Raw genomic sequence first — 24,089 nt, 5'->3', positions numbered from 1 at the left:
ATTTTGGGTAATATCAATGGATGGTCTTGTCTGATATTTGGAGACAATTTCCAATTAAAATAAAAGGAGGAACAGCTTATTTCTAGTATATTAACAATAATAATAGATACCTTTTAGGTAGTACACAAGATAGCCAACATGGTGGAAAATACTAGAATATAATATTCAGTGGAAAATAAACATATATATAAATGCGCAGTGTGCAGCACACAATAATTTAGTATAAAATATTTTAAACCATTATGATAAAATGGAGAAAAGAAATGTTAACTCGATATTGCACAAGTGATATTTGCACTTTAACTGTTTTCTCAGTAATTCAGCAAAAATGGTTAATTGCATTCATTTAGTGAAAAGGGTTCACGAGAAGGCAATTTAAAGTATTGTGATAGGTTCTCAACCTTTGGCTGGTAGTAAAAGTACTTGGCTCTACTTTGTTGCTTGGCTGACATAGGAAGGCTATAATCCTGGTTGAGTATGCCGCTATCATTTCTTACTGCTTAACTGGCACCTTCTATTTTTTTAAAGTGTTTTTTTTTAAGTAAGTTAACTGGTATCTAAAATATTTACCTATTAACAAAAGCAGTGAACTGTACTGATTAATTCTGCAAACTGAAACACAGGATTCTATAACTGAACCCCATAAATCTTTCATGCAATACTCCCTGGTCTAAGAATGTCACTTACATTTCTTGTGGTCGCAGGGTGCACCTGGAGACTAGGTTCAGATTAATGTGCCTTTCCTCATTAATCAGAATCTCCCTTTCCATCACAGCATCCAAGTTTGCAGTTTACAGCAAGTTTGCAATGCTGCCCAATAAAGCCAGCTGTTTATTCAATTACTTGCTGGTATTTATTAGTTTAGATGCATATATTACAGTAATACAATACTGGCTCTGTGCTTTTATATCATAGACATTATTCCTGCCATGCTTTCCTACTTCCACCAGTAAAACTAGCAATGGTAGTATTTCTATATTTTAAAACAAATATAAACCCTTTCATCCACATTTAATACACTTATAAATCTGTGCAAGTTGTCACATCTGTTTAATGTTTTCTGTATACGGTTTTATTGTGTTAATTATGAAACAATCCTGAACTGTCTTCTTGTATAAGATGCCTTGCTAATGTTATGTTTGTCCTGCTCAGGGGTCCCTTAAATGTGTGTTTATCAGAATTTGAAATTCCATGAGCCTAAATCTGGAAGTCGTTGAATTTAATTTTTTTAACCAAAATATTTTTCAAGACGTCAGAGTCCGGATGTCACTATAATGCTCTGGAGACGGTGATCTTCTCTTACTTTATATGGCAAGCATTAATGGTTTTGAAAAATCAAAATTTCCGGGCTCATGTTAAATGGTTTTATAGACTTGCCAGATTTGCATATTTTAATTATTTATAAGTTCCCAGACACCACATATGCTGCTAAGAGAAGCTTCTAATAAAGATTTGCTCACAAGGCTTCCCCTCAGTTATAGCACTTAAGGGGATTCCAGATGTTATATCATGAAAAGCTAAATCATAAACCTTGAAATGAAATAGACTTTCTTCAAACCAAGCACTTCAATCTAAATACTGGACTTATTTACCTTATACTTACATGTGTATCTATGTTACCTTAAAAGTTTGAAAAGTGACAGTATGATTTATGCTAAGTTACCCTGAAAGCACACCTAAGCATCTGCATCGGTTCAGCTTTATTATTGGCACAAATTGTTTATAAAGCACATTTGCCTGCAAACTTAAAAAGCCAAAATAGGTTGTCAAGAATTTCACCTATATACCTTGCTAAATAACTGAAAAGCTACAAATACAGTAGCATTGGTTGCATAATATTAATTTTAGTGCAAATACAATATCTGTCTATATAGATATCAGTATAGATATCTATAGATAGATCTCTAAATACATAATTAGACTGGTGTAAAATAACATGCTACATATCTTACAGTCAGACACTTAAAGCAAAAATGCTGAGATATTTGAATACTTAAATGCACATTTGCCAGATCGTCCATAATTTTTCAAGTACTTAATCCTTCACTGTTGCCATGGTATGAATGCTATAGACCAGAAAGGGTGCAGACACACACAGGTTTAAAAGGACACAATCACATCCAGTGAGCACAGCTGTCAGAATGTCCACAAAATTATTTTTGGAAGGTTGTTAGATACAACCTATATTGTGGGTGGAAATCTGCTGGTGCTGCAAGTGATTGCTTATCATTACTGAATTTTTGTGTTGTCTTGTAAAGCTCCACAAATCAACCTTCTTTGTGGTTGGAAATCTTCTGGTGCTGCAAATGATTGCTTATCATTACTGAATTTTTGTGTTGTCTTATAAAGTTCCACATTTGTGATAACAGACAGTATGTTATTTCCAGCCCTTCGTAAATGTTGTGTGTCTTAAATGTGCAAAGTGCCAGCAAATGCAGATTTATTCATTTTTGAATAAAACAATATGCACTGCAGATCTACATGCTGTATACTACTTAACTGTGCAATGGGGACATTGAATAAGAATTTTATATTTAGCAGTAAAATGTGCTATTTGTTCCTATTCTAGTCTGAATGTATTGTACTTGGTTGTGTCACAGTTTAGGCTAAGCCTCATAATTTGTTCACATGTGAACCAATCATGTCATATTTGCCCAGAGCCTTAGACCAAAGTAATTAATGTACAAATTCTAAAACAGAATGTAGTTAGCATTTTGTAAAAAAAAAAATAAAGAAATGAGGAACGTGGTTTACTATTACATCATGCATGCCTCACATCTCTTTCCTGAAAGAGTGCATTCTATAACTGTGCAGCTATTGTTATGAAACGTGTGACACACCAACAAGATGGGGCTGTTTTGAAGTCTCTTATTCACAACTTGGGTCACACGATATAGTACTATGAATCTGCTGTAACTTTAAAGCAAAGTTTATAAGTAATGTACCGTGAAATAAGTGAATACCCATAACATCACTGTGTGCAGCCATTTTGAATGCATTATGATGTCATCAGAGCACAAATAATGTGCTCTGACTTGAATTGTGAGACACCTTATGATGGCACCACACTATCCTGCAAGAGCTATGATTCAATGATAATATGTTATTTTGGTATGTCCCTTTGTCTTTCAGTGACAAATAGATTTAACCATATTTGGTTGCCTTTCAGTAATAAGTAAATTTAACCAAGTTATCTTTCAAGTGAGCCTAACTAGATGTAAGATTATTGTTTATTTCTCTGTGAGTTTTTGCATGAATTTTCAAACTTTTCAGATGTAGTTTCTAAGTGTCATTTAAATAGATTGTGTTTTTGTCTTATATAAGTTTCTGTAATAAACATTCAACACAATATATATCCCCAGGTAACTAAATCTGGTTATAAAGACTTCTCTATATATCACTGACTCACCATAATATATCTTCTCTGAGACAGATGCCTAGAATTTTTGAGATATTCAGAATTACTTTATACAACTCTGATAAATTTCCATCTCCTCTTAGTTGGTGAAAATGTAGCTACAAGCAAGTTACAACTGAACTGATAACTTCAGCTGAGGGAAGGTTATGTGATAGTGAAGTTAGATGTAAAACAACATAAATAATTTTCTTTCCAATTCCTTTTTTAGATATTGGACATATGTGGCCTAAAAGAGATATTGAATAGATGCTTATAACTGTAAAATTAATATCTGATACTTTAATAAAATGTAGTCTTAAGTATATTCAGAAACAATATTGGAGTAGTATATCCTGATTCAGGTTTTTCATTTTTTTTTTAATTTTTAGAAATGTTTTCACAATTAAGTGTTTTAAAGGGCTGTTAAGTATAGGGCGGCCATGGTGGTGCAGTGGTTAGTGTTGTCGCCTCACAGCAAGAGGTTCTCTAGTTTGATCCTCAGCTGGGGTGCCTTCAGTGCAGAGTCTGCATGTCCTCCCCGTGGTTGCGTGGGTTTTCTCTGGGTGCTCCAGTTTCCTCCCAAAGACATGCTGTAGGTGGATTGGATACTCTAAATTGGCCCTAGGTGTGAGTGTGCCTTCAGTAGAAGGTTGGGCACCAGGCTGGCAACACAACACCGTAAAACTCCACTGCCAATTATGAGCAGACAGGTGATCTGCTGTGGTGACCCCTAACTGGGAAAAGCTGAAAGAAGAAGAAGAAAGGACTGTTAAGTATAAAATAATTTTATATCATAGTGGTGCTGCGGTAGCATTGTCGCTTCCCAGTAAGACGTTGTCCTGTTCGATTCTCAGCTAGAGCGTCTTCTGTGTGGAGACATGCGTGAATGGGCATACCATCATTGAAGGTTGTGCATCAGAGCTGGCAACTCGGCACCTAAAAATCTACTGCCAATCATTAGCAGACCGGAGTTCCGCTGTGGGACCCCTAACTGGGAAAAGCCGAAAGACACAACATTGAAGAAATAATGAGGACTTTTATGGAACATAAGTTTTGCTCCATAAAACATGAGGTCTTTTTTGGGATATCCCAGAAACATTGATAATACATTCAACAGGAGACTGAAAGTTGTGCATTATATAATGTGATGTATAAGGCTGAATCCTAATAATTGCATATGCTAAGTTCTCGCTCAGTTTAGTGCTATTCTTTTTGACCTTTGACCTGACACATATAAAGGGTACTTCTTTGTCAGTATAGTGCCTTACTTGTGCTGTGCAGCTGTAACAGGAGGAGTGGGTCATCCCATCATCCTGCTGTTTAAGTAGTAATAATAGTTATTCATTCAGCCCCTTTGGCAGATGGATGCTGCACAATGATATGAATTTGTTTCCCATTTTATTTTCATTTTTTTTAATTAAAAGCTCATTTAAAATTAAACTACCATTTGTGACCTGTGTTCCAATGAGATCAATTTCCTGCTGAAATGAGAAGACCATTTTTGAACAAATCAGGCTGTTCTTGCACATTTCTGACAATTGTTGTGATCTGAGCATTCCTGGCTTTCAGATACTACAGAATGCCTGTGGCTCACAAGTGTCACCACAATCTCTATAAACCTGTAAGGGTACAAAGGACATGCTTACATTTCTAATGTTAATGTGAATTCATTGCTGGAATATAACATTTTGTCATGGTGTTATATGAACTATATAATGCCTAAGTATTTCACAGTATCTGTCTTATCAGTTACATTTTTTCTTAATGTTATCATTTGTTAACTTGTTAACTGAGTAGGTGGTTTTGTCCAAAGACCTATTTTCAGCCATGACCTGGGTCAGAAAGAATATATATCATATCTTAATATAGGAGCAATTTAAGGGCATCAGCACATTTTTGCTAGGCTGGAAGATACCAGAGAACCAGGAAAAAACCCAAGCAGACTTGGGGACAACATTTTAAATACACACAGTGATGGAAGTTTGGAATATACTTAGTGCCCTTAAGTAACAAGGCAAAGGGCATTTCACTGAGCTACAGTGCGACCCACAGTATCAAAGTTCTGACCAGGTGGTGTCCTCTCATGACAGTTGCACTAACAGATCAAAGGAAATGCAAATAAAGGTCTAGATTTCAACATTTCAAACATTTGAAAAATGCATACATTAATGTTAAACTTGATTAATTGCTGCAAATGGTGGTGCATTAACACTAAGTAGTAAAACAAAACTACACTGTACATTAATAAATCGGATGGGATATTGCCTGCCAAGGACCTCTGTGTGTTTCAGCATTAGGTATGTACTAACTGTATCTGCTCTTCACAGAACAAAGCATGAAGAGATATACACTATTCTATTACAGCAACATTAAGTGCTTCGTGAGGCAGAAGTCTCTGACTGAGTGCATTTAACCTCCTGAAAGTACTGTTGCTACACTGTTGCAATGTTTATTCTATGTGTGAGGAGGCTAGTGAAACTGTATCACATGCAGACACAGCAGAATCAGTCGGCGTAGATCTTTGTTTGCTATCTTAATCAGGCACATCTCATATTTCATAAAACCTGTTCATTAGTGTTTTGAGCAAGTGTTATGGTTTGCATTTAACCCTGAAAGAACATTATAATGTATAATAATACCAGGCATGCTCCTATTTCTAAATATCCATTTAAGCTACAAAATATGGACATTTCATGATTTTCCATTGTTTAGACAGTTGTTACATAGTTGAGTGTGTTATGATTCCCCTAGTACTAATTTGTCTCAACTGATTTATTAAAAAGGCAGTTCATTGCAAAAAAAAAAAAAATCCAAAAGTGCAGGACAATCAAGATAGTCATTTTCCTGATATTCAGATATCTTGGAGTTGGTTGTAATATTTAGCACTATTGTGGGGGGGTCAGCTTCTCAAAAAAATGCTGCTTGTTTAACCATTGTTTCTGTTAAAGAATGTCATTTTTTTTATGGATATGTTGTGTAGAAACAGCTTTTGCAGAACTGTAGCTTACCAGAATGTACCATATTTATTTCAGAATTATGTCCGTATTAATAGTTTTTGTATGTTCCTGTGGCAAAGACACTGAATAATGTTGGCCTAATTTATGGCTAAGCACCGTATTTTAAGACTGTAGACTTTACACTCATTCTGGAGATTTGTGAAGCTGCTGGACACTAGTATTTGTGTAACATAAGTGCTGTCGCATCATACTAGCAGCTGTCTCTATTGTTGAAGCTATGTGCAAGTCATATTACCAGCTGATCTAGTAACATTCATGAGCATAATATGACATCACTGAAGTTACTGCTGAGTAAGAATGAAATACTATTTTGAAGCAAAGTTAGAGTAATTTTTTAAGCATTATGAAACAGTATGTAACACAATCATTACTTTTCATTATTTTAGTGACCAAATATCCCTCTTGGTCATGCGATGATGGAATCATGTTATTCATCATTCTGGAGAAGTGATCTTAGGCAGCTGTTTGTGATGTAACTTTTTTTTGACTACTCAGTGCTGCTTTCATGTATTTACCATTTTGATTTGGTCTCCTGGCTTCTACATGATTTGCCTTGTTCTGAAAGTGCTAATATGTCTGTGCAAAATATGTGAGGAAACTACCTTTTGTTGACTAAACCTGATTGTGTAAACACATGCACATTTCAGTAACTCAAGGATTTTCATTCACAATGACATGGCAGTGGTTTCAAAATTCTGAACTCAGAAGGAAATAAGGAATGGCACACTGCTTGCCTCTCTCAATCATTTACATGGCATTGGTCCACATACCAAATCTTTTGCAATGTATAGGCGATAATCACAGTGCCCAATTCACATTCAAAGTACCAATGCTCCAACAGTACGTACACTGCATTAGCACAAGTTTCAGTGCCTCCAAGGAGCGTGAGATATTTTCTTAGTGACAAGACTTAGGAAAGTTTTTTTCTTTTTTTCTTTTCGTTGAGGCTGTTGAAGATACTTTGTTTGTTCATATCGTATTTCTGAGCTGGCATTTTTCCTAATCTTATTTCTGGACAGATGCGTAACATAATGAGAAAACAGGATCTTTGCTTCATCTTGTTTCTTAACATGCTCTTCCTGCAAACACAAAGAGAAGCAGTAGATGATACCACTGTCATCTGCATTTTTGTCAGTTTATAGCTAAAAAAGATATGCAACACAGCACCCACATCATAATCAGTAAAATAAACAATTTCTTAATCTTGATGTTTTTTAGATGATTGTACATTTTTTGCATGTATTTAAAAACAGCTTAGTAATAACCTTGCTGGGATTCATTTCCAAGTAAATTTACAGCTAATTTGAGACTATGTCACATCATAAGCAGTTATTAGATTGAGGAACTCTTTTATACTTCTTTCTATGGAAAGTGAACAGGTAGCAGAGTTTTAAAAATGTGGAAAATACCAGAAACTGAATAACCCAACAGAAAAAAAGTTTCACTAATTATGAAACATTGTAAAGCATCTGATGCAGAGTTAAGCCAAACATGTGCATGTATATATGTGTGTACATACATGCGTGCGCGCACACACACACACACACACACACACACACACACACACACACGCATATATATATATATATATATATATATATATATATATATATATATATATATGGAATCCTATCACATGGTCAACAGGCCATATGATCGACTTTCATTTGGTCGACAGTTCATTTGGTCGACAAGCAGTTTTATGTGCCCCCCACACCCCCCGCTAACTATATATATCAACTCCAGGGTTGCACAACATTAGGGAGGGGGGCAAATCTGCCTGTCGACCAAATGAATTGTCGACCAAATGAAAGTCGATCAAATGGCTTGTCAACCATCTCAGGTAGACCCATATATATATATATATATATATATATATATATATATATATATATATATATATATATATATATATATAAATACCTATGTATAGGTTCATAGGTAAATACTAGGCTAGCTGCCCTTGTGAGTTATTTTAAGCCTAACCTATTAAAAGAGAGTTTGCGCAGGCAGAAACAGTGCTCCACATGGTAAAGAATCGATTCTCTAGATACTACAGTTCTGCAACAACTCACTGACTACTCCAGTAGGGCCGATACCATGGACACGCACACTTTCCTGCTACCTCCATAGCCAGCTTTGTGGATGTGTGTGCAGTAATTGCCTTATGCTTATTGACAACCAGTTTATTCTCACACAAGTTATTGAGTTATGTGACAGATGTATTTGCACAATGTCCCTGGAGGCAAAACTTTCACATACAAGCATACACAACACCAATGAGGTTGCCAGAAATGCACACACTACACCCACCACACACAGTATGGATCAGACACTCAGACCCACATATGCTGAGGCTCGTGAAAGTACTTTTCCTAAACCACAAAGACCTTCTAGACATTTGACCTGAAACAGATATCATCAGTAGCCCCAAAAGCACTCCACCAAAACAACCCTCTGCAATGCATACGGCCATACTACAGTCAATTCAAAGCCCAAAAGACAAGCCACCATACAACCCAATATTATAATCATAGGTGACTCCATTGTGAGACACACACATGACCCACTTACCAGGCTGAATAAGGAGAAAATTATAGTCAGCTGTCAGTCAGTTTTCTATCAGGGGCCATGAACCACCAACACACTCACACACTCATGTTATTGGACTACAGGTACCAGTATGACTGTGTCATAGTTCATGTGGTTGTAAATGGCCTGAGACATTCCTCCCTATGCTAGATAAAGAGAAAGACATCATGGTGCTCTCAGACTGTGTGCCCCAGGCTGGTATGAGCCAAGCATTGAGCAGCATTCTACCTTCACCAAAGGTGATACCACAGCATGAACAGAAGATGATTGGCTCTAATGATTGGCTTAGTTTCCAGTGTCATTCAAAGGAGGTGCAATATTTGTCAGCATGGTTGGATATGGTCAACAGACCAGGTTGTTTTGCAAGATAGTCTGTACCTGTCCCCTCTGGGTTCTCAAATATTAGCTAAAACATTATCCTTCCCACAGGACCTCTTTTAGGAAATGCCAAACTGGCAAACCTTCTAGCGTAACAAAAGCATTCCAAGGAAATCTAAAGGTGTTACTTTTCAATGCCAGGAGCCTAAACAAGACAATCAACTCCTTCCAAGTTCTCCTCACCCAGGAGAATGCAGACATCTGTCCAGTTACTGAAACATGGTTTAAAGTCATGGAGAGCACCATGGCCGTGCAAGGCTACAATGCTTTCCATGCATTTAGGCCACCTACTGCACAGACAGGGACTAAAGGTGGAGATGTCTCAATCTACATTAATACCAAGGTCATTTCAAGGCTGGTCAAAAAGGATGAGGGGCTTGAGCCTGTCCATGTCCAAAGTCCCATGGCATATCCTTTCTAGATACAGGTTTGCCTCTATGGCCCCGGAAACCCATGATCATACTTAAACTTACTGGAGACACTCTCAACTCAACCCAATACCATATTCATGGGTGACTCTGACTATGCCACTATAAACTGGGAATCATACATGACCCCAAACCTTCAGGTGCAGAGATTCATGGGTTTTGCAAACACTAACACCCTGGACCAGATAATGCACACACCCGCTAGGGGAGTAAACATACTGGACCTGAATCTCACTAAATGGGAGAATACTGCATCCCCCCAGTGTAATGTCCTCTCTGGTATGCATGGGCTATAAAGCCATCTGCATTGAAATAAAAATAAAACCCTTGACCCCAGCTAACTCTGTAACTTTAGAAACTATTCTAAGGCAAACTTCCTATTATTAAGTGACAACCTAACAAAATGTCAAGCCCCTGCAAACCCTGAGAGCACAGTTGGCTATGTGGAATTTTTAACAGGAACTCTACACAATCATTTTAGTAAATGCATAGACACAATTGTGCCCATCAGAAAAAGCTCAGAGCAAACTCAATAAACAAGTCCCCCTTGTGGAATCTAAACACTAATAGGCTATACAACATAAGGAAAAAAGTCATAGCAAAAGTCAGGAAATATACTGCCCAGCAGGAAAAAAAAACTCTCATCAGTCAAAACAAACAAATCAGAGGGCAGATCAGGTCTACCAAAGCCAGTTTTTTAGGTATAAATAGCTTTCCAGGCCATGGACAAGCACAAGGCTTTCTCTAGCTATTTCAGTAACATCAAAGGCCATCCACAACAATGTACAGAGCTAAATCAGGCCACCTATATAGAACTGGAAAATACAGAAAATCTACTGGCCAACAAATTCAGCTCCAATTTTTACCCCCATCACTCCTCAAGAAATACCATCGAACATAAGAGGTCCAAAATGCACTCTTCAAGACCAAGAGCAACACATTGATGGGCCCTGATAGTATCCCAGGATGCCTCCTAAAACAGAATGAATCAGGACCCATCAGGACCACTGGAGTCACTATTTTACCATAGCCTCCAGTCAGGCTTTATGCCATGCAAATTACAACAGTCATCCCTCTGCATAAGGAAGGGCCTACTACAGACCCATTAGTCTGACTAGTCTCATATGTAAAGCCATGAAAATGCCAGAAGTCTAAATCTCAAAATGCACGCACTCGAGGCCCTTCTCAGTATGGAGAACATCGATGTCTGTGCTGTGACAGAAACCTGGTTCAAGGCTCCTGAGAGCACCCGGCTATCAGGTTTTACCTCATATCATGCGTTCCGGCCCCAAAATCTGGACAATACCAAGAAAGGAGGGGGGGTATCCATATTCATCAAGGACACCCACACCTCAAGACTGGTGGCAACGCACGATGCATCGGAGACCATCCAGGTGCAATTAACCATAGGCAAGACTGCTCTGCAAATTGTAGCATGTTACAGGCCACCCTCACAAACTCAGGAACCTCACATGGCCTTCCTGAAAACACTAGAGGGGATAAATGTATCACCAAACACCATCATACTAGGTGACTTCAATTACCCTAATATAGACTGGGAACACTACTCAAGCCCAAACACCCTAGCCCAAAAGTTCCTGGAATTCATAAACTCAAATGCCATGGAACAACTAGTCACCATCCCCACAAGAGGAGATAACATACTTGATCTCATCATCACGAACATGGGAGCACAATGTTCAACACCGGAGGTGTACCCCTCACTGGTGAGATCAGACCACAAACTAATCTCGCTGGAGGTCCTCATCCCACCCCCACCTGAAATAAAAAGACCACAGTAAAGAACTTCTCAAAAGCCGACTTCACACTTCTAAAGACTAGTGTGGTCTCCTTTAAGGCCCCGAGCGTGGAAAACAGTACTCAAGCCGCTGAATCACTTACAAATGCCTTCTACCAGCACCTGCAGGACTGCATGGATAAGGCAATCCCAAGCAAAACAAAGACTCTTTGTACCAAAGGCAAGCATCCAGTCTGGTGGACCCCAGCCATAAACAAACTCTACAACAAAAGGAGGAAGCTACTACAAGATAGAGCAAAATCCTTAAAAGGTAAGACACCCTTGATCACTATAAGTAAAAACTAAGAGCTCTCATAAAATCATCCAAAGCAAATTTCGAGAGAAAAATAGCTAAAGACTCAAAAGACAATCATAAGGCCTTCTTTAGCTATGTTAGAAACCTGGGAGGAAACTCCCAGATATGCTCAGAGCTAGTTCAAAATGATGTGAAGATTACTGATCCTACAGACATTGCCAACATACTGGCTGACAGGTTCAGTGCAAACTTCTCCCCTCCCCAAAGGAGAGATATCTATACCAAACGATTGCAGCCCCCAAACATCTCCAGCCCAAGTGAGAACTGCTCTCTCCAAAGCAAAAACACAGCATCCATGGGACCTGATGGTGTCCCCGGCTGTGTGCTCCATGAACTCAATGAGGAATTAAACCCACAGCTAGGACAGCTGTTTAATCAAAGTCTTACCTCTGGATACGCACTCCAGGAGTGGCGCACTGCAACTGTGGTACCACTTCACAAAGGCGGTGCCTCCACCGACCCTGGAAATTACCGCCCATTAGCTTGACAAGCCTTATCTGCAAAGCCATGGAGAGGATCATAATGGACCTCATAAATAAAGACATAGGAATTTGCAGACTTTGGATCCAACCCAGTTTGGCTTTGTCAAAGGCAGATCATGCCTTTTAAACTTGGTTGACTTTTGAAACAGTCACCAAAGCCATTGATGAGGGAAAGGCAGTCCATACAGCCTACCTCGATCTGGCTAAGGCCTTCGATACAATACCCCATTCGGGTATCATTGAAAAACTCATCAGCTTAAATGTCAACCCATACATCACAAGATGGGTTGCAAACTGGCTGAGTGACAGAACCCACAGGGTCAGAGCTGCTGGCGCCATGTCAGACTCAAAGCCTGTCACAAGTGGTGTCCCACAGGGCTCAGTCCTGGGCCCACTCTTGTTTGGCATCTACTTTTCCAAGTACAAGCAAACACAGGAGGGTTATGGCTGACAAAGTTTGCAGATGACTGCAAACTGGGCCATAGTAGAAAACACATCTGACACAGATATCCTTCAGAAGGGTCTCACAGAAGCGGATAACTGGTGCCAGAGCCACGGCCTAAAGTTAAATGCCAAAAATGCATAGTCATACCCTTCGGGAAAAACAAGGTTACCCTAGCTACCAAATAGGTGGCAATCCACTGAGCACAGAAGAAGTTATCAGGGACCTGGGGACCCAGGTTGATAGTAGTCTGTCATTCAACACCCATGTAGCTAAAGTAGTTAGGAAGACCTTCTACATTGCCCACCTTATCATGAAGGGATTCTCATCTAGATCAAGGGAGGTCATAGTCTCCCTTTACTCATCACTCATCAGACCAATGATTGAGTACAATGCCCCATTCGGAATGTATCTGACCCGACACTTGCAGCAGCTGGAGAGGCCACAAAAGTTCCTCACCAAAAGGATAAAGGGTCTCAAAAATCTGTCCTATGCTGCCCGACTGAAAGAACTCCAGCTCTATTCAGTCGCCACGCTTGCTCAGAGGTGACCTTTGCCTAACATACAAGGCCATGTCAAACCCAGATTTGATGAATATGCTTCACCTCAAAAAATCTAGATCCATCAGAGCCACAAGGGCGGGAGACTTAAACCTTGACACGGCTATTAATAGGACGTGCTGGAGGGATAGATTCATCACCCAAAGACTCCCTATGCTGTGGAACAAAATCCCGGTACATGTGAGGCAGAGCACCTCGCTGGCCTTGTTCAAGAGAAATCTTGACCAATGGATGGGAGATCGCAGATATACCCCAGGGATTACCTCAGTGTCACTGCTCGACAGAGGCACAGAAAAATAATGGGTATAGTTCCCCATACTAAAGGGGTGGCCTAAGCCACAAAACGATGGGCTAGGCTTGTAAATGCCCTCGGGCAGATAGCCTAGTATGAACCTATGAACCTATGAACCTATGCTATTGACATTGGAAACCTCCAAACATTGGATCCAACCCAGTTTAGTTTTGTCAAGGGAAGATCATGCCTACTCCTTCTGGTAGAGTTCTTCAAGAAAGTCACCAAACCAGTGGATGATGGCAAAATGGTGCATACTGCCTACTTTACTTGCCTAAGGCATTTGATATAATACCCCATTTGGGCATTGTAAACAAACTCACAAAATTAGGCATAAACCCTCATGTTACACTCTAGATTGCCAGCTGGCTCTCAAATAGGGCCCAGGAAGTTAGGATAGGGGAGTCCACCTATACAATAAGTCCATTCACTTGTTGAGTTCCACAGGGCTCAGTGCTTGCTCTTCTCCTTTTTGGCATCTACTTCTTGGAAGTCAAGGCTAACATCAAAGGCCTGCGGCTGACCAAATATTCAGATGATTGCAAACTGGGAGCAGTAATAGAATCCCCCAAGACACTAATATCCTCAAATAAGGGCTAATACAGACACATAACTGGTGCCATAGACATGGTTTAAAACTTAATGCCAAGAAATGTGTAATAGTACCCTTTGGGAAGTTGGCTACTTGAGGAAACTGCCACATTGTTAATACACCCCTAACAGTAGATCCACTAGTCAGGGATTTGGAGACATACATAAACAGTAAACTGGCTTTTGGTCAAAATTTGTCTAAGATAGTAAGGAAATCATTCTATGTTGCTCAACTTATAAGCAAGGGCATGGCATTTATGTCTAAGGAAGCCATTGTTCCTCTGAACGCAGCCCTCATCAGACTCAGCACTGAGTGAAATGTCTCCTTTAGTATGTACCTGACCAGGCACATGTAACAACTGGAACATCCACAAAGGTTAATCACAAAAAGAGTACAGGGCATTAACAACATGCCCTGCATGAATCACCTGAAAACCATTTCTCTATACTCTATCTCCTACATACTGTAGAGACATGATCTATGTCTGGCATAGTCCCAGGATTATGCTCTGATGGACCTTTACAATATCTGCAAAACAAATAGCATCAGAGCTACCTGATCCAGGGATGTAAACTTTAACTTAAAACACAAATAGGACATGTCAGATGAACAAGGTATGTGTCTCAGATAATACCCCTTCTCTGGAACAGACTTCTCATCCATGTAAAGCAGTTTTTTTCCTGAACCTATTGAAGCATTACTTGGACCAGCAGATAGGAAATCATAAATTCACTTGTGACCTGACAGCTATGTTTTTAATGGATAGAGGCTACCTGTAAATGTTTGTCCATGTATGACGTAGTTTACACATGCCCCTAAAAGTAAACTATAAGGCACCAAACTTGCTGGGTGTATTTTGGATTTATGGCTAAGGTTAAAAAGGTGGTCATTAACCTAGTATATATCTATGAAATTATGACTCTATGGTGTCATTCATTGTAATCATCTGTTTATAAACGTGATTATGCAGTAGAATACAACAGTTTGACAAAACAGTCCCTTAAATGACTAGCTCCAAGTACAAAAGTAACTTCGACGGATTAATTCAGAGCCAAGTTCTAAATTTAGAAGCAAGACTGGTGCAAGAAAAACAAACAGACGCAATGTTTTATTCTACTGTGTTTAAATATTTTAGAGTAAAGTAGTTGTCGCTTTTCTTTGTCTTGTGCAAGTTTTTTATTTTTCATTTAAATGAATACTCTAAGGGCTTCATACCAGAATTCCACAAAATTAAAGTTATAACCTTGCTTAGGAACATTGATACCTATATAACATTATAATTAGTATTTTACATTAAAATATACTATAAAACACATAATTATTATACATAAGCATGTGTCTCACAACACCTCTGGGAGTGTGGCAATACCTGTTCCACACTCATCCTCTCATTTATTTTATTTTTATTTTACATTTGCTGACCGGGCTTGTCCGACTGAGCTGAAAAGCCCTTTTTCAGCAGAGGTCTGGGGAGAAAAGCTCCAACATATTATACAATTTTCATTATAAATTAGCATTAAACAGTAGTGTTACAGGATTATTACAAGGCATTAAATAGCAATACAATGTTATACAATGTCAATAATCAGGAGTATAGCAAATTTATTTCAAGATGTATAAAAAGAAATATGTCCTTAAGATGAATATAGTTTTGGGGTAAGTGGTTACAAAAACCCATTTTTATCATGGTGTAGTTGCATGAAGGCAAGACAATTACAATAGAATGCTTCTCTGAGGCAATTTACTTAATAGATTTTAGAAGACAGTAGAAAAAGTAGTTAAGGAAGATCAGAGAGAGCTAGTGAGAAGAGTGAGTTAAGGGCAGAAAGTAGATTAAGGTATGAGAAGTGGGGGGTGTTAAGGAGGGAGAGTGCAGTGGCAGGACCAGTGACTTTTAAAGTGCTCTTTGGTGGCTGTCTTAAATTTAGGATGTGTAAGGGTCCTGATTTCTAGTGGGAGCCTATTCCAGGCAATAGTGGGGTGATAGCTGTACACGTTGTGTCCAAATTTAGACTTGGGTTTGTAGATTTGTAGTAGGTCTTGGTTAGAGCTTCAGAGAGGTCTGGAGGGAGAATAATGGGAGATGAGAGGGGATAGTGCTGGGCAGTAGGAAGGCTGGTGTAGGATAGAATGGATGATCTGGAGCTGAGAGAGAAGAAGCTGGTGGGGTAATTCAAGCCAGTTTAGGTGTTTTAGAGAGAGACAGTGATGGGATTTGTAGGTTTGTTGGGCAGCAAATATAGCTACCTTGTTGTAGGTAGAGTTGAGTTTGGTCAGGAGTGCTGAGTTAAGATTTCTGAGAATTTGAGAATTGTACATTAGACTGGGTAGAATGTAGGTAAGAGAGAGAGTAATCTTGTTGTCAGAGGTAAGGAATTTCTTGTTACGGTAAAGGAGCCCTAGTTTTGAATGAGTCTTTTTGATACAGTTATTAACATGCAAGTCAAATTTAAGCTGATTGTCGATGGTTACACCTAAGAGCTTAGTGCTGTATTCTACCTGAATGGGAATGTTATTAAGGGACTGTATGGAGAAGGAGGGTTTAATATTTATGAACTTTGTAGGTAGGAAGAGTAACAGCTTTGTTTTTTTTAGGATTAAGGATGAGCTAGTTGTTGGACAGCCATGTTTCAACTAAGTTAAAAGATGCCTGAGTAGCAGAGAAGAGCTTAGAGGGAGAGTTGGCTGTGGTGATGCCTGTAGAATCATCTGCGTATTGCACTAAAGATGACTGAGGACAGGAGGTATAGAGCTGATTAGTAAAGATATTAAAAAGCAAAGGCCTTAGGATAGACCCGTGAGGTACACCCAATTTTACAGGGAGAGGAGGGGAGAGTGCAGAGTACCATCTCACTGATTGGGATCTATAGTGAGGTAGATGGAGAACCATGCAACAGTATCAGAGGAAAAGTTGAGTTTATGCAGTTTGTGCAGCCGAAGAGTGTGTGAGATAGTGTCAAAAGCTTTTGAGAGATCCAAGAATAGGCAAGAAATAAGTTTATGGTAGTCCACGGATATAGAGAAGTGTTGAGGAAGGATAATAGAGCTGTAGTGGTGTTATGTTTGGGTCTGAAGCCATGTTGAGTGGGTGTAAGAAGATTTTCCTGTATTAGATACTGCATAACTTGTTTATGAATACATTTTTCTAGTACTTTAGAGGGAGGGGAGAGGATAGTGATAGGTCTAAAGTTGGAGATATCAGAGGAGTTACCTCCTTTGTGTATAGGTAGAGTGTGAGATTGTTTCCAGAAGGAAGTGATTTTAGATTCAAAGATGGAGCGATTAATTAGGAATAATACAGGGTGAGCAAGACAATCAGCTGCTAGTAGAAGAAAAGTGGAAGGAATATTGTCAGCTGATGCTGAGCATGGTTTTAATTTAGAGAGTAGAGTTTTGATGCAGCTAGTAGGTACAGGTTTGAGGGAGAAGGTATTTGAGGGGATAGTATTAGGATTTGGTTCAGAAAAGTTGGAGATGTTAGTAGTAGAGGAGTTTGGGTTAGGGTTCAGTAGCTTAGATATTGAATCGATAAAATAGGTATTGAAGATAGTGGCAGTTTCTTCAGATGTGTTGTCTGCGCATGGATTGGTGGAGCTAAGATTACCGGGATGTAATATTTGGTTAATAGAGTTCCAGAATTTTTTAGGATTAGATTTTAGGGCTATGGAAGGTTTGTTATAGAAGCCCTTTTTATGCTTGTTTATGTGTTTTTTTGCCAGATTTCTGAGTTCTTTATATTTTTGCAAGTCTGCAGGGAGCTTAGTTTGTGACCATTTTTTTCATAATTTGTCTCTAGTTATCATAAGGGTATGAATGGCTTTTGAAAGCCTCGGAGATATGGTGGACTTAATTTGGACTTTGCGAGGGGGGAGCAAGTGAGTCTAAGATGCTAAGGAAGGTGGGGTTGAAAGCTAGGACTGCTTCTTCTAGTGGGGGTTCGGTAAGGAATTTCCAGGTGACTTTAGAGAGGAGAACATTAAAGGTTTCTGGATGGAAGTTAGAGAGTTTGTGACAAGTGATAAATCTAGGAGGTTTTGAGAAGTGGGGAGTGAACCTAAGCACTTTTATAGGGGAGGGATTGCTCAAGGTGTTTGGTAGGGTTTCAGGGTTATGATATTCAGAAGTATTAGATACAAGTACCCAGTCAATAAGAGTAGTAGATGTGTGAGAGTTGTTTGTATGAGTAGGTTGGGAGATTAGCTGCTTAAAGCCATATGAATTAATATGAGTATTAGAGCTTGGATTACTGAAAGTTAACCAGTTAATGTTGACATCCCCAAAGAGGAAAGTTTCATTGGGGTTGTGTTGAGAAAAGTATGAAAGAATATTTTAGAGCAGAGAAATGTTGTCTCTTGGAGGAATATAGATGGCTGGGTAGTAGTGTGGTTATTGATTTTAAGGTTAGCTTTAAGTAGTTCAGGAGGAGAAAAGGATGGGATAGGTTTTGTAATACTTGTAATGGTGAGGTGGTTGGAGGAGAGGATGGCTACACCATCCCTTTTTTGTTTTGGCAATCTATGTGGAGTGTATTATAACCAGGGGGGAGAATGTCTTTATCAGAGGTTTGGGGTTTTAGCCAAGTCTCAGTTAGGGTGATGACATCATGGGTGTGGCAGGCTATCCAGGCATGGATTTCACTAACTTTGTTTAGAATACTACAAGTGTTCATAGAAAAAAAAGAAAATATGTTTGTTTGGAGAGGATGAGTTTATTAAGTAAGGAGAGGTAAAGTTATGCATGGTGGGGTGATGGATGGGCCCAGAATTTGGATGCATGTCTCCTGATAGAAGCAGGGCTACATGCAGGTGGTAAAGTCTGAATTTAAGTGGGTTGTAAGTCAAGTACTTAGTCTTGGTTTTAGATGCTAGAGAGTGAGGGGGAGGAAGTTTGATTTTAGGCAGAAGGATGTCCATGGAAAAGATAGCGGAGGAGATTGTAATAGAGTACTGCAGAGATGAGAAACAGTTAGTATGGGTATTAGTGGGCTCTCTATGGGCAGGTGGTAATGGAGTAGTACAAGATGTAAGATAGAGGAGGAGATTGTCATAGAGTACTGCAGAGTTGAGAAAGAGTTAGTATGGGGATTAGTGGGATCTCTGTGGGCAGGTGGTAATGGAGTAGTACAAGATGTAAGATAGAGGGGGAGATTGTAATCGAGTACTGCAGAGATGACATGCAGTTAGTATGGGGATTAGTGGGGTCTCTATGCACAGGTGGTAATGGAGTAGTACAAGATGTAAGATAGAGGGGGAGATTGTAATCGAGTACTGCAGAGATGAGAAGCAGTTAGTATGGAGATTAGTGGGATCTCTATGGACAGGTGGTAATGGAGTAGTACAAGATGTAAGATAGAGGAGGGGATTGTTATAGAGTACTCCAGAGATGAGAAACAATTAGTATGGGGATTAGTGGGATCTATATGCACAGGTGGTAATGGAGTAGTACAAGATGTAAGATAGAGGAGGAGATTGTAATTGAGTACTGCAGAGATGAGAAACAGATAGTATAGGGATTAGTAGGATCTCTATGGACATGTGGTAATGGAGTAGTACAAGATGTAAGACAGAGGAGGAGATTGTAATAGAGTACTGCAGAGATGAGAAACAGTTAGTATGGGGATTAGTGGGGTCTCTATGGACAGGTGGTAATGGAGTAGTACAAGATGTAAGGTACAGGAGCAGGTTGTAATAGAGTACTGCAGAGATGAGAAACAGTTAGTATGGTAATAGAGTACTGCAGAGATGAGAAACAGTTAGTATGGGGATTAGTGGGATCTCTATGGACAGGTGGTAATGGAGTAGTACAAGATGTAAGATAGAGGAGGAGATTGTAATAGAGTACTGCATAGATGACATGCAGTTAGTATGGGGATTAGTGGGATCTCTATGGACAGGTGGTAATGGAGTAGTACAAGATGTAAGATAGAGGAGGAGATTGTAATAGAGTACTGCAGAGATGACATGCAGTTAGTATGGGGATTAGTGGGATCTCTATGGGCAGGGGGTAATGGGGTAGTAGTAGATGTAAGAATGAGAAGAGGTAATGGAGGCAAGAGGAAAATGGAGAAGGTTGCAAAAGCCATGGTCTAAGGTGGGGAAGTACGATTGGGAAGGAGTGAGGAGTGGATAAGGGACTAAGAAAAGTAAGTTGTTGGACCTCTTAGACAGCTGAAGTAAAATTTAAGTGAAACAACCTGTAAGGGGAGTAGGAGATATGTAGGAAGCAGGAAGATTTGCAGCAGGCTAAACTATGAAGTGATAAGTAGGTTAGGGTAAGGTGTTTAGAATGTTATAGCAGACAGGAATGGGTGGAGTTAGGGGAGGAAGAGATTAGGTGGTTAGGTGTAAAGGAAATGATATGGGGGATGGGTGGGAGGGGTGGGAAGTGAGGCCACGTGCAGCGAGGGCAAATGGAACAGGATGGCCAGGAAATGGCAATCACCACAAGAAACAATCAGCAGGCCAGGAGGGAAACAGTAAGGAGCACACAGTGAGAGTCAGCAAGTAAGTGGAAGAGGTGGGAGGTGTAGATAGAGAAGGAAGAGATGTTATAGCAAGGTTTGCACAGGTATTTGCAGTAGGATAGAAACAGTTAAAAGGAAACCACAAACAGAAAAACAAAAAAGTATAGCTAACTAAGAGAGAGTTGACACTATTGTAGTGACCAACTTATAGATGGCAAAGAGAGACAGAGGCAAGGTTTCTAAACAGGTGTGTATTGAGGGGGGGGGGGCTCTCAATGGTATGCAGGTATCCTGTACAGTAGACAAAGTAAGACTAATACCTTATTTACTTATTTATTTACTCATGCCTTATTTTATATACATAACCCAGAACAGCTGTCTACTAACTAGAATGGGCAGAAGATCCAGGAACTATTTTACATTAAAATACACTGCAAAATGTATAATTGTTATACATAAACTGCCAAATCTAAAATGTAATCTTACGAAAGAATGATTCCCATTTATAATATATATATAGGGTACCAATATTACCGCGTACTGCGTGCCAAGGGATAGTAAGGCATTTGCCTTTCAAGCTTGTGCCTCTTAGTACCCCTGGGTATGCAGTAATATCTGTACCATACACTCCTTTCACACCTTGTTTTACACACACACACACACACACACACACACACACACACACACACACACACACACACACACACACACACACAATCCTTATTATGACAGCATTGTTGCATTACGGACATATCTTTGAATTAAATTCCCCAGTCTACAAATTTGGTATTAGTTTTAACATTTCCCCAAGCTTGCTTACATGATAACCGTGAGAGGAAAACTGCAGACTAAGATTAAGGAAACTAAAGACAATATTCTGAAGACTCTGTTAATTACATAAACAAAAATGGCAAATGTTTAAAATGAGGTTTATTATCTGAAGATAGGTAGATGTGAATATTAATATTTCTGGGGACTGTTGTCACTTTCAAGTTGTTTCTGAGATGTCTTGTAAGATTTGATTTGGGAAAGTAACAAAGCCCACAATATGCAAGTGAATACCATGGAAGTCAAGCTCTAATCTACAGAATATAGCTCATCTAGAAATAGTTGCCATTATCTACTGCATGGCATTGCTTATGTATGTAGGGATTCGTAATGATGTATTATAGCATCAGAGAGTAAGAAGTACATTGTCTATGAAAGCTGATAATGTCTTCATATACAGATTGATGTACCTGTTGGGTGGTGCTTTTGCTGGTAGGTTCTAACTGTAGGACCCATCTTCTTGACCGCTGAGGGCTGGCACAATAGGATTCCAATAGCTGTACGTCACATCCTCGAAAACAGCACAGGTCTACAACACCCCGAACAAATTTTCTCTTCCCTCTGTATTTGTAGTTGTAACTCTTACCTAATATGGGAATCAAAACTGAAAGGTAAGAGGTTTAGCTTCACATGAAGTAATGTTTTCATTTAAATTGTATTTTTAGTGTTCTCCCATTTTTGTTGCGAATGTTTTCTTACCTATTAATGAAAATCATCATGCCTTGGCTGCAGTGCTTATTTAGGTTTTTAACTTGGGAAATGGAGCCACCCAAAATGGCCCAAATTAATGTACGTAAATGCAATCAACAATAAACAGCAAATGCAAATGTATTAATACAGTTAATGTCGTAATACAACACAGTGAGTAACTGCAGCAGTACATTTACATCAGAATTTAGTGTAGATGATGTGTTCATGAATACAGTTACATGTATCATAAGAGCCTGTGAATTTTTTAATCGCCAGCTATGTCAGTCAGTGTTGCTTGGTCAGTTTAAAGAAATTACCATTTCATGTGATTGGTTTACTGCAAATGAATATTTATATCAGTGATCCTGGGGTTGAATATAATAGTATTAGGGAGAATAGGCCCCACATGTGGCTTGTTGGAGGAGGTATATCCTGCACAAAAGCTTGTTGTTTGAATGGAGCTGTGATAACACAACTGTTGCTTGATAGCACACCTGAATAATGTGTTTTTAATGAACTGTCCCTACTGCTTGAGAAACATGCATTACTGAACCCTGAACAGGAGCAGTGAGCATTACATTGTAGTGTATGATATGACTAAAAGGAATATCAAGAATCATTATAAACACATGAACAATTCTCATTGAGGTGGCAATATTTCAGAAAAATCTTCAGAAACATGAGCAATAAAAAAAAATACAGACAATCCTTCATGGGCATATAAACAAGTCAGTGACTGAGAACTCTGTGTTCCGAGTTGAGCATAGAATGAGACTTAAACTACCCAGAACATACAGACCTTTAAAGAATCCTTCATGTATACATGAGCACTAAAAAATGCAAAGTTTCACTGGTTATGCAGTCATACTGTACACCAGCTTAAAACCTGACAGACGTGCAACTTTGTAAATATATCCCTATGCTGTGGTGCTATGAAGATACTTAAAACCAGTCAGACCTGCAACTTTGAAAATGCATCTCTGTGCTGTGGTACTATGAAGATACTTAAAACCTGTTAGACCTGCAACTTTGAAAATGCATCTCTGTGCTGTGGTGCTATGAAAATACTGGTTACGTATTATAAAATGCTGTACATTATGCTGGTATGTACGCTATATTCTACCATGTTAGTATACTGCATTATGTACCCTATAGTCTGTATTATTTATATATTGAACTATATGTATACGTGATTGCAACTCTGTATTTACTATTTATGTTTTGTCATTTGCCTGCTGGCTTAAGTCATAGATGAAAATGGCCTGTTGTTGGGACTAGTTCACTTACTCAGCGAACCATTAATAAATAAGTACGCAAAATCCTTAATAACATACAAAACATAGCTAGACAGTAGTAAGACGATTAGTCTGTGTACCTGTTTCCGGATATGAACATATGAGATGTACCACCTAAGGTAGACATAGATTACAGACAGCGGAACATTGATGTCAGGCTTATGTTGCTTGTATGAATAGTTAAATGGAATAAAATATAATTCAACAAATCAGCTACATAAGATCTTAAGCTTATAATATTGCATTAAAATGCATGACAATTATTTAATAGATAATTCATTTTTAAGAATTCTGGTGAATAATTTAAGCCCAAAGAGGATGCAAAAGGTTCACCTTGAATACTTTTCTGCCATTTCCAGGAAGGCAACTAGAACCTGGTGACCAACAAATTGTAAACAGTTCCAAACTCAAAAAATAAGAAAAGCGAATGCAGTACCAGATTGTACAACTATTTTATTGTTAAAAACAAATAAGCACTTTCGTACCAAGCTTAGTGTATAGGAACTTCATCAGATTTAC

At 38.9% G+C, this 24,089-nt stretch overlaps 1 protein-coding gene across 1 annotated transcript in view; it reads right to left on the bottom strand.

Moving 5' to 3' along the window:
* Positions 1-6,192: 6,192 nt before the first annotated feature.
* The window catches only part of LOC122806333 (insulin-like growth factor I), a 43,776-nt gene continuing 25,879 nt past the window's right edge, over positions 6,193-24,089 (bottom strand). Inside the window, exons 3-4 of the mRNA XM_044076657.1 lie at positions 21,996-22,171; positions 6,193-7,493 (exon numbers count right to left, since the gene is read on the bottom strand). Of these exons, the coding sequence (XP_043932592.1) occupies positions 7,281-7,493; positions 21,996-22,171 (389 nt within the window). The 3' untranslated portion in view covers positions 6,193-7,280. The remainder of the gene's footprint in view (positions 7,494-21,995; positions 22,172-24,089) is intronic.

Source organism: Protopterus annectens, chromosome 7.part0 (genome assembly GCF_019279795.1).
Source record: "Protopterus annectens isolate FY-2018-M chromosome 7.part0, PAN1.0, whole genome shotgun sequence".
NCBI classification, from domain to species: domain Eukaryota; kingdom Metazoa; phylum Chordata; order Ceratodontiformes; family Protopteridae; genus Protopterus; species Protopterus annectens.
Note: the sequence above shows the minus strand (reverse complement) of the source record. Positions and strands in the feature narration are given on the sequence as shown.